General features: G+C 41.1%; 1 protein-coding gene across 1 annotated transcript; it reads right to left on the bottom strand.

Annotated features, from left to right (window-relative positions):
* Positions 1-2,553: 2,553 nt before the first annotated feature.
* On the bottom strand, positions 2,554-12,259 carry LOC309714203 (toll-like receptor 13). Its single transcript, XM_082546464.1, has 2 exons — positions 10,130-12,259; positions 2,554-4,178 (listed from the first exon to the last, which is right to left on the bottom strand). The coding sequence occupies exons 1-2, from the start codon at positions 10,222-10,224 to the stop codon at positions 3,938-3,940; spliced, it is 336 nt and encodes a 111-aa protein (XP_082402590.1). The 5' UTR covers positions 10,225-12,259; the 3' UTR covers positions 2,554-3,937.
* Positions 12,260-12,267: the final 8 nt, after the last annotated feature.

Below are 12,267 nucleotides of genomic sequence, written 5' to 3'. Positions count from 1 at the left end.
TTGCCATTATGTCATTATATTTCATGCTTTTTTAATGGCCGTGTTTGGATATACTATGCCTATACTATTTATTTGATCTGTGCTAGGAATTTTATAAATATTCTTATGTAAGTGCTGAGAAAGAAACTGGCCTGTGAAAAAATTATTTTAAACTAAGTCACAAAGTGACAAATATGCTCCAATTTCTCAGAAAGGGGCCAAATTCTGTGAAACTGTGTGTATTTTTATCTCTAAAGGGGGAACTAAACTAGACGCTGCAGTTTTCTGTTGCTATTTATACATTTTGTGTCATGAAATGTCTGTTGTCCATAATACTATGACAACAATGCAAAAAAAAGAAAATCATGAAGGTGTGATAATGTAATTAATATTGTAAATCGTAAATAATTTCTTATGCAAAACTAGTTAAAACAATTGTTTATATAAAATATTTATTGGACAGCACATGACTTTTACAAAACACTTTCTGAAAAAAATTTCAGCAACACCCTAAGGAAAAAAAAAAAAAGTAAAGTTATATTTGAAAGAAGAAGAAGAGGAAGAAGGTACATCCTTTTTCAGTTCTAATGTTTCTAATATATCAGGACATAACAAAATGTTATGGCCTCAGCTGAACTTATTCCAATGTGTCATTATTTACTTAACAAAACTGAAGCCAAAATGGAGGAGAAGTGTGTTAAAAAGTATACCCCATGATTCAAAAGCTTGTAGAATCAGCTTTAAGAGTAATAGCTTGAGGTAATACGTTTCTGTTTGAGTTTATCAGTCTCTCACAATATTGTAGAGTAACTTTTACCGTCTCTTCTCGACAACCTTACAGCCCAGGTCACTGAGGTTTGAAAACAGCATTCACAAAGTCCTGCATTAAAGTTGGATTGCGGTTTAGATCATTGCAATAATTTGCTATAATCTGTTGTAGAGTTGCTGCTGTGCTTGGGATCCTTGTCCGGTTGCTTTAGCTGTTGGACAGATGGCCTCACATTTGACTCTAGAATACTTAGAGTCAAATCTGAGTCCTTACTTACAGGTAGAGATGGCACGATACCACTTTTTTATGTCCGATACCGATATCATAAATTTGGATATCTGCCGATACCGATATGAATCCGATATAGTGTGTTTTTTAATCAATAAAACAGTTTTTTAAATATCTTGCTGCATTTTGTATAAGTTCATACTCAAGTTTAAAACAACAACTACACTAAAGCTATTCTGTTATACCTGTATGCAAAAAAAAACAAACAAATTTCATAGTTCAGCAATACTGATCAATCTAATAAACTTAAACCTACACCATTCTCCCTATTCTGGTATTTTAAAGAGTACTTAGCATAAATATTAAGCAACCTAACTAATAGGGTTCCAACTCCCAGCAACAACAAAAATAAATAAATAAAAAATAGGGAACCACCCCTCACGCTCCACCTCATGATGCTTAATCGACGTAATCAACCTTAATTTGATGCAGTGTGAAAAAAAATGCACAGAAATCAATTATTTTTCAAGAAATATTAAATAGATTCAACATCTTTCTTCAACAAAATTGCAGACTGCACAGATGGTACCTTCCCAAAGGAAAAAGTACTATAGCTTACTAGGGTGTATATATATATTAGACTTAATAGTCACTATATACAGTAATTGACTTCTATTCATTTTACATCTAATTAAAACTTTGGGTGTCAGATACTTATTTATTAAAAGCTAGACATTTTAAATGAGAATAAGAAAGAAAAGTATGTCTTTGTGCCCCCTTTTCCCTGTTAATGCCCTATCGGCCCCCCTGGCTAAACTTTGCTAGATCCGCCCCTGCACAGTTACCAGCGTCAGCTACGTAGAAAAAGATCCTCGAGTAGAAAGTAATATTAAATACATTCTAACAACAGCTGATCAAGCTTAAACGTGCTGCTGTTGTTCAGCCGCTGGTTTCCGCTTTCTGGTGCAAAGTGGGCCAAAAGCAAACTAGAGACACGGACTCGTGACAGAAAAGCCGATCAGCTGATCGTTAAGCAGTTTCATGATTGAAGTAGCAGTGAGAAGAGGCAGTCGCTCCATATATCGTTTGTTAAGCTTAACGCAGGAATGCTTTACAAACATTCAGAGATGGACTTACACACTTGCTTTACTTCTCTCGGGGATAACTTTGTCGGAGATGAAATGCCGGGTTGCTAGTGAAGCTCCACATGCTATCCAGACCACCGACAGGTCCCGCATGCCACAGCCGCTCTATCACGTGATGCATACTGCTCCAACGTGCTAACGTTCTGAGGTGAGTTACGGCGTGTTGCAAGTTTTGTGAGGTGCTTTCGTGATATTTAATGGATCGGATTACATTTTTTATTTTTCTCCGATATCCGATCCAGTAATTTAGGTCAGTATCGGACCGATACCGATACGTAATATCGGATCGGTCCATCTCTACTTACAGGTATACATTATTTTTGCTGTTCCTGTATGTTTATATCATACAATATTCTAGTATCTTTTTAAGACTAAAGTGAAGATTAAAAGTGTGATTCTGTAATAGCCCAATCAACCGCAAACTACAATGAATTCATCAAAGACAGAATATCGTTTTATTTGTTGTTTCTTCCATTTTTCTATTTCAAACAAAATGTAAACAGTTTGTGCAGAAACAATAAACACATTAAGATTACAGAAATATCTGAACATGGTAACTCACTATCATGAAATAATTACAAACAAATTTACAATAAAATCATGGCCTGGTAATCCGGTTGTTCAGTGATGACGCGACGAATCCTACTTCCGGGTCTAAAGTAGTCTGCGTTTAATATGGCTTTTGTGTTGTTAACATGTTTAATGTTATGTATTTTCTTCTATTTGATCTCAAAAAGCTCCTAAAACAGTCAGTGATCACTGTTGACCTCCCTCGGCTTTTATTACCGCTAATCATTTATTTAAGCTCAGTTTTTAAAACCTTAGTATGTAACTACAGCCCAGCCCATGCAGCAGTATATGAATGACTAACCTCGTATTGTGGATGGATTATCTCAGTTGTTCTCCTGGCTGAAGTTTGGTCCTTTTACAGCATCCTGCCATGCGATTACATTTGTTTCTGACCACCGAGAACACTCACGTTAACTTTTATCGAGTGGAAAAAAAGTTAGCTTGTTTATATTATGCTAACATAGCTGTGTCGCTAGCGGTCACGTAGCACATCATTATATACCAGCTAGCCCAACTTCAGTAACCCTACAAATGTCACTGCTGTTTAGTTTTCTGTCTTCATTTATGCTGGAAGTGATAGCAGAGCTGTACGTTTTAATTTGTTTCCAAAACCCCGCAGTCAGGACATGCTATATTGTATTTAGATAGAAGCTAGCGAGCTAACTCCCTGCTAACTTCTAACTCCGTTAAATGTCATAAATTCCGTTTTCATGGATGCCTGGATGTTAAACTCAATTGTTACACCTGGTAGAGCAGAACGCTGATCATTTTATTAAAGATGAAAGACTTTAGACAGTTTTTCAACTCTCAGTAATGCCACAGTGATATATGGACCTGCAGCGGAGTTTAGACCCAGACACGGCTAGTGACGTCAGACTGAACAACCGGATAGCACACTGAGGCTGACTTTTGACCTTTTTTTCAAGGCACATTAAATGTGCATCTGTTATTATCAGATGTGAAATGGCAGAGCTCAGACACTCAAAAACTTACGGTAACTAAGTAACTTGGATTGTATTCAAGCTGGTCAACTGATTTTCAAACACTTCAAGTGACATTCAATTTCTGTTAAACAACAGGAAAACTGATTGGAAAGAAAAAAAAACTCAAAATTGAGCGCTGTGAAAATGTTCAACAAGGTGTATACTTCAAATAAACGTATTGCGCCTTTGGTATTGAAGCAAATGAATCTCAAAAACTATGAATTACACTTGTTGCTAAACAATTACTTTATATTTCCTTTTCATCATGGCGTGTTTGACACAGTGAGAAGTAACAGCTCCGCTTCTGGATTTTCACTGGTCTCTAGAGCCTGCCGGAGTTTTTCCCAGAACAACTCTGTGTTCTCTGCAGCTCGTGGCCAGCTCAGGTAGGTTTTCTTCTTCAACATCTTCCTCATGCGGTGGTAGGGAGACAGCAGATAGCTGGGAATGTCCTCCAGAAACACCAGGATAAGTATGTCCTTCTGCTCATCAAACAGACGAAAACTAAAGATGGAGAAAAAGAAACTCAAGTGCTTTATGTCTTGAATTCCTGAAGTCATTGTAAGACAAAGACACAAAACTGATTCGAAAGAATAAAATAAAACAAATAATAACACATTAAGGAGGAGAATAAAAGCTGGAAAAAATTTTTTTAAGAAGTTTTATGCATGCCAGTTTGAAAGGTTCAGGTTAAATGCCACTAAACAGGTTAATTGCAATACTTGCTTTTTCAAATATTATTCAGTTCTGACTAGCAAGGCAAATGTCTTGGGTAATCCTCAGAGTATGGAGGATTAACTGCAGAGGTAACGTGTCAGCTGTAGATATGACAAAAGACATTCTGGCGTGTGCAGCAGTTTGCTGGAGTTTATACTTTTGGTGTAGGATTATTTTCCTTGGAAAAACTGCTGTAGTGGGTAACGTTGAATTGTTGTTAATTTTATCAAGTTCCATATAGTGGTAAAAACTACTATCAATGTTTTTTTTTAATTGAAAGGTAAATAACTAGGTAAAACAATAAGGATTCTAGAAAACCTGCAATCACATAAATGGGGAAGTGAACCGTAATATGTGTCATGTTTAGTGCCGTGGGACAGGCGGGACCCAAACGCAGGACTGACAGAAATAGAGGGATGAACTCAAAGAGGCAACTTTTATTGCGCTGAAGCAGAAAACAAACAAAACCTGGAACTCACGAAAACAAAATCTAAACTGGAAGGCAAAGAACTAAAAGACTAGAAAACAGGGAGCTAGCTATTACCAGGGATGTGAAAAAACACAGAAAAAGTCACAGCACATGGGACAACATGACGACAGGCAGAGCAAAACACAGGGCTTAAATACACAAGCGAATAAGGAGGGAATTAGACACAGGAGGAAAGCACATCTGGGAGTAATCAGACATAACCAGACTGGGAGGAAGCAAAACTGAAAAATCTCACATAGCACACGAGACTATCAAAGTACAGGAAACATTCACAAAGATGCGGATTTGACACTGAGGCAACGAGACATGACTGAAGAGACATGGGGAACATGAATACAAGAGTGACTAGACATGAAACGTTGAACACTGGGAAGGCAAAGTAACAGAAACCTAAAGCCAAGGAACTAATATATATATCGCAATAAAGAGAACCAAAATCGTGAAGAACAACAAATCCAAGAATATAACTTAAACTAGAATTACAGTGACAGTATGCCAATTGTTTATTGCTGGCTAACAGTTCCTTCATATGAATTATTGCCTTTCTGTTAATTCATTAGGTGATGAAAACTAATTGTAAATTTCATTTGAAAAAGTTATCAGAACATTTTCTAAACAAATTAGTGTAATAAAAAAAAAAAGAAGTTCAGTTTTGAAAAGAATGAGCTCCAAGAAAAAGCTTTTTTAAATATATTATTATATTATGCCATTTTTATTATTACTTATAACTGAGTTGTCACTCAAACCTCTAGATCTGTCCCTTTCTACCCAGCAAAAATGCATCCATCCATCCATCCATCCATCCATCCATCCATCCATCCATTCATTCAATTTCTTTTGCTTATCTGGGGCTGGGTCACAGAGGCAGCAGCCTAAGTAGAGAAGCCCAGACCTCCCTCTTCCCGGCCACCCCCATCAGCTTGTCCAGGGGAATACCAAAGCGTTCTCAGGCCAGCTGAGAGATGTAATCTCTCCAGTGTGTCCTGGGTCTGCCCGGGCCTCCTCCTGGTAGGACATGCCCAGAACACCTCACCCAGGAGGCATCCTTGTCAAATACCCAAACCATGTCAACTGGCTCCTTTCAATGTGGGGGAACAGCAGCTCTACTCTAAGCTCCTCCCAGATGGCCGAACTGCTCTATCTTTAACGGAGCGGCCAGGCACCCTTCGGAGACAGCTTATTTCCACTGCTTGTATCCAGGGTCTCGTTCTTGTGATCACTACCCAAAGCTTGTGACCATAGGTGAGGGTAGGGATGTAGATCAACCGATAAATTGTGAGCTTCGTTTCTATGCTCAGCTTTCTCTTCACCACGATGAACTAGTACAGCGTCCACATCACTGCAGCTGCAGCACCAATCAGTCTGTTGATCTCCCCTCCCTTCTCCCCTCACTCGTAAACAAGACCCCAAGATACTTAAACTCTTCCCCTTGGGGCAGTAACTCGTCCCTGACCCAGAGTGGGCACGAAACCTTTTTCCGGCTGAGGACCATGGCCTCAGATTGGAGGTGCTGATTCCCATTCGCACTCAGCTGCGAACTGCTCCAGTGTAAGCTGGAGGCTGTCACCTGATGAAGCCAACAGAACCACATCAGCTGCGAAAAGCAGAGATGAGATTCTGAGACCACCCAAGTGGCAAACTCCCATGCACCCTCAAGCATCCTTGAGGGTGCATGGTAAACAGCTGGTCCAGTTTTCTGCAAGTGGGACAAAAACCACATTGTTCTTCCTGTATTCAAGGTTCAAATAAAAAAGGGACTCTCCTTTCCAGTACCATGGTATAGACTTTCCCAGGGAGGCTGAGGAGTGTCCACCTGTAGTTGGAACACACCCTCCAGTTCCCCTTCTTGAAGATGGTAACCACCATCTCAGTTTGCCAATCCAGATTACAAAACCCTGATCTCCATGAAACATTGTCGAGAGCTTTCAGGAGTTCAGGGCAAACTTCATTCACTCCAGCGGCCCTCACTGCCCCAGTGATCTCACCCTCGGAGATAGATAAGTTGTCCTGTTCATCCCATTCCTCTAAGGAAGACGTGTCAGTGGGATTTAGGAGGTCCTTTAAGTATTCCTTCTACTGCCCATCTACTGTCCTCAGTCAAAGTCAGCTGTACTCGACCACACTATACACAGTGCAGGTTGAGCACCGCTTTCCCCTCCTGAGTCACCTGACAGTTTGCCAGATTCTCTTTGAGGCAGTCCAAAAGTCTTTTTCCATGACCTCTATGATCTCCTCCCACACCTGGGTTTTTACTTCAGCCACTACCAGAGCTGTGTTCCGGTTGGCCTGTTGGTACTTATCAGTGGCCTCCGAAGTCCCACAGCCTAACTAAGCCCAATAGGACTCCCTCTTTAGCCTGATGGTTTCCTTTAACTCTGGTGTCAACCATTTGGTTTAGTTGTTACCACCACAACAGGCATCAATCAGCAGTGGAGGTGCTGAACATACAGGGAGTGCAGAATTATTAGGCAAATGAATATTTTGTCCACATCATCCTCTTCATGCATGTTGTCTTACTCCAAGCTGTATAGGCTCGAAAGCCTACTACCAATTAAGTATATTAGGTGATGTGCATCTCTGTAATGAGAAGGGGTGTGGTCTAATGACATCAACACCCTATATCAGGTGTGCATAATTATTAGGCAACGTCCTTTCCTTTGGCAAAATGGGTCAAAAGAAGGACTTGACGGGCTCAGAAAAGTCAAAATAGTGAGATATCTTGCAGAGGGATGCAGCAGTCTCAAAATTGCAAAGCTTCTGAAGCGTGATCATCGAACAATCAAGCGTTTCATTCAAAATAGTCAACAGGGTCGCAAGAAGCGTGTGGAAAAACCAAGGCCCAAAATAACTGCCCATGAACTGAGAAAAGTCAAGCGTGCAGCTGCCAAGATGCCACTTGCCACCAGTTTGGCCATATTTCAGAGCTGCAACATCACTGGAGTGCCCAAAAGCACAAGGTGTGCAATACTCAGAGACATGGCCAAGGAAAGAAAGGCTGAAAGACGACCACCACTGAACAAGACACACAAGCTGAAACGTCAAGACTGGGCCAAGAAATATCTCAAGACTGATTTTTCTAAGGTTTTATGGACTGATGAAATGAGAGTGAGTCTTGATGGGCCAGATGGATGGGCCCGTGGCTGGATTGGTAAAGGGCAGAGAGCTCCAGTCCGACTCAGACGCCAGCAAGGTGGAGGTGGAGTACTGGTTTGGGCTGGTATCATCAAAGATGAGCTTGTGGGGCCTTTTCGGGTTGAGGATGGAGTCAAGCTCAACTCCCAGTCCTACTGCCAGTTTCTGGAAGACACCTTCTTCAAGCAGTGGTACAGGAAGAAGTCTGCATCCTTCAAGAAAAACATGATTTTCATGCAGGACAATGCTCCATCACACGCGTCCAAGTACTCCACAGCGTGGCTGGCAAGAAAGTGTATAAAAGAAGAAAAACTAATGACATGGCCTCCTTGTTCACCTGATCTGAACCCCATTGAGAACCCGTGGTCCATCATCAAATGTGAGATTTACAAGGAGGGAAAACAGTACACCTCTCTGAACAGTGTCTGGGAGGCTGTGGTTGCTGCTGCACGCAATGTTAATGGTGAACAGATCAAAACACTGACAGAATCCATGGATGGCAGGCTTTTGAGTGTCCTTGCAAAGAAAGGTGGCTATATTGGTCACTGATTTGTTTTTGTTTTGTTTTTGAATGTCAGAAATGTATATTTGTGAATGTCGAGATGTTATATTGGTTTCACTGGTAAAAATAAATAATTGAAATGGGTATATATTTGTTTTTTGTTAAGTTGCCTAATAATTGTGCACAGTAATAGTCACCTGCACACACAGATATCCCCCTAAAATAGCTAAAACTAAAAACAAACTAAAAACTACTTCCAAAAACATTCAGCTTTGATATTAATGAGTTTTTTGGGTTCATTGAGAACATGGTTGTTGTTCAATAATAAAATTATTCCTCAAAAATACAACTTGCCTAATAATTCTGCACTCCCTGTAGTCCATTCAACGTCCCCAGTCTCCAAGAAGGTTGGGTACTCTGTTGTTCGGTGCATGACCGCAAATGACAGTCAGGACCCATTCCAAGACCCAGTATACAGGCAGCAAGCTGACAGGGATACTAACATACCCACCCCAGCCTGCCGCCTCTCACTTAGGGAAAGTCCAGAGTGAGACAAAGCCCAGTGTCACTTCAGGAGACTGGTTCTGGAGCCCAAGCCAATGCATTGAGGTGACCCCTGGAAATAAAAAGCCAGTACCTCTAAATCTCACGCACTAGTGCAGACTCCTTCCCCACCAGATAGGTGACATTGCATGTCCCAATCACTAATCTCGGTAGGTAGGGATCAGTCTGCCAGGGACTCCCCCCCCCACACACACACACACTTGGAGGGTGTGCCCATGTACCTCTGTTGGGCTGTGGCTAGCCGGGCCCCATGCCCCAGGCCCAGCCTTCAGATGCCCTTGGGCACCCTTCCTGGGTCTTGCTCCAGGGTGGGGCTCCCGTAACCCTATCACGGCAGGGTGAACTATTACCTCGATCTTCTGCTCATAGGGGTTTTTGAATTGTTCTTTGTCTGGTCCCTCACCCAGGACCAATTTGCCATAGGATACCCTACTAGGGGACAAAAGAAGCCCCTGACGACATAGCCCCTGGGATTCCTGGGGCACACGGAGCCCTCCACCATGATAAGTTAATAATTCGCAGAGGGACAAAATGAGTGTTTTCAATCAAATTAGTTCAAATTCTTCTTACTCCCATGTGCTTTAATGCCAAATGTGTTGTGCCTTCAGAGATGCTCTTCTGCATATCTTGTTTGTAACAAGTGGTTAATTGAGTTACTGTTCAATTCATATGAGCTTAAAGTAGTCTGCTCATTCTCCTCTGACCATCAACAAGGCATTTCTACCCAGAAAACTTTCACTCAATAGATATTTTATCTTTTTAGACCTTTCTCTGCAAACCCCAGAGATGGTTGTGTGGGAAAAATACCAGTAGATCAGCAGTTTCTGAAACACTCAAATAAAAAACCATGCCACTTTCACTCACTTTTCCTCCTGATGCTCAGTTTGAACTTCAGCTTGATCATATCTACATGCTTGACTTGTGATTGGATGATTAGATATTTGTCTTAATTAAGTGTAGTGTATCTACACATGAGTCTAGATACACTACAAAGTCACACTACATACCACTGTATGTACGATACATTGCCTGAAGGAGCCAACAGGTTACCTGGCTGCCTGGATCTCTCTGGAGCACCATTCACTCTCAAGGTATTTGTGACTGATAATACAAATGGTCTTCCGGCTTCCGTAAATGGCATCCATGATGTTATCTATGATGGGCTTCCCTGAGAAGAGAAAATGTTACACTCAGTGGCTGTCCTCAGTAGGTCATGTAAGTACTGTGGTGACACCCTCCGGAGTACATATGAAAGTATCTTGAGGTATTGTTAGGTCTGCACTCGCTGACTCAGAGACTTATCCCCATGAACAAAGCAAGACACTTAGAGCTCAGACCATTCAACTTGCAAGGGAAGCCGGTCGGATCAGGATCTTGGAACTGAAAGCTCCTCCCCTGATCCCAGCCAACTCCTAAAAACCAGCGTCCCCTCGCAGCCTTTTATTCAGTGACACACAACCATTGTAAAACCCATATGGTACGTCATAAAAGCTAAGGCACTGTGTGTGTGTGCGTGTGTGCATGTGTGTCTCTGTATATGTGACTTCCTGCTGGTCATAAAAGGGTCATCTTCCCTGTACATGGCTTAACTCCTTTAACAGTCCACCATATACAAGCACAGGTGAGCCCATACATGGCAGGAAGTAAACATTCCTTACTAAATAAGCGAACCAGTACCTTACATGCAATTGTCTGCAGTTAAACACCATAGCTAATAGCATCCCCCACCATCCTAGATGTAGGGGAGGGAAAGAAAAATATCTGAACATGCAGTTCAAAACAACGTTTGCAATTTCAAGCACAACAATGACAACTTTTATCAAAAGTACTCCAACAGGTATCTGCTGTTAGGTAGTCTCACTACCTATCTATCTATCCATACATTTTTTAGTTCACAGAGGCCTATTAGTTAAAGTGAATTTGAATGTATGTATTTGAAATGTGGGAGACGTTGAAGAATCCACACATGCATAGGAAGAACAGGCAATGTAAAGATCTTTTGCATTTGATGTTTTGTTGAGCTGTATGTCCAGATTTTGCTCTTTTGCACCCTCTGGTGGTGAACTATGGAGGGTAGCGTTGTTTGCAGTTTGGGTCTCCACCCAGCCACTCTTTTGCTAGCACACATGGTGTCTGCATGCTGCAGCTTATGGTTAGCTCCACACATGGAGAAAGTAATGTTCAAAGTTAGAAAAAGAGAAGAAATAAGTGAGAAAAAAGATGCAGAATAAGATAATAAGGCTACAAAGGACTATTTAGTCCCTCCTGGATGTCAGCTAACAAGGTTTGTGTACTTTAAATGTTTTATTTTCTGTTATTAAGGACTTTTGATTGATTGGCACCAAGTACAAGAGTGCATTTTGATGTGATGTTTTTTGTTTTATTGTTTTCGTCCACGACCTGTTCTCATGGGTTGTCAAGACCAGAATAAACCCTTTTTTATAACTCTACATCCTACGTCAATGTTTGAGGGTGCTACAGGAAACCTCCAATGAGACAGGCCCGAGCTAGCGGGTTCAAACCCAGAGCTTTTATACTGTCTGGCATCACTGCTGTAAAGCCACTGACCTTTAATTAATGGTAAATTTTATAATAGCAATTTTTAAAATGTAAATTAAACTGTATGCAACTTAAATAAGGAAGATCTGCTGTCATGCTTCTGCCTGCTGTCCTGGGTGTTGGGTTGCCAGTCTGTTTATTGCATCACTACAACTTTCCCACACTGCCACTTTCAATACTGATATCCTTATTGTGCAACCTGATCTTCTTGCTTGCATTCTTTGAACCAGTCAACCACCGCTCTGTGTGGTTTAAACCTATGCTCAACACCAGTCTTCCTTTCAGACTCTGTTCCGTGCAACCCACCTCCTCCCTATCTCGACCTTGCCCAAATCTCTCAGAGGAAAAACACCAGTACCTAGACTCCAGGGGGCCCTGCCCTGAATCCTGTCACTAATGGGATTCTGTTCTTCCATGACAGGTCACTGATGTTTAATCACCAAATACACTGATTAATTTTACTGTATCAATGAATCATGTTCATTACTTTCAAATGATCTCCCCTAATTGAACTGACACCGATAAACCTTTGATTGAGGCCATGCAAAGCTACTGTAGTAGTGTTAACAAATTAAAATGTAGTTACTAGGGTGTCTGAATGTGAAAAACAGAAAATAAAAGAAAGAAAA

This window comes from Aulonocara stuartgranti (genome assembly GCF_965226115.1).
Source record: "Aulonocara stuartgranti genome assembly, chromosome: 9".
NCBI lineage: Eukaryota > Metazoa > Chordata > Actinopteri > Cichliformes > Cichlidae > Aulonocara > Aulonocara stuartgranti.
Note: the sequence above shows the minus strand (reverse complement) of the source record. Positions and strands in the feature narration are given on the sequence as shown.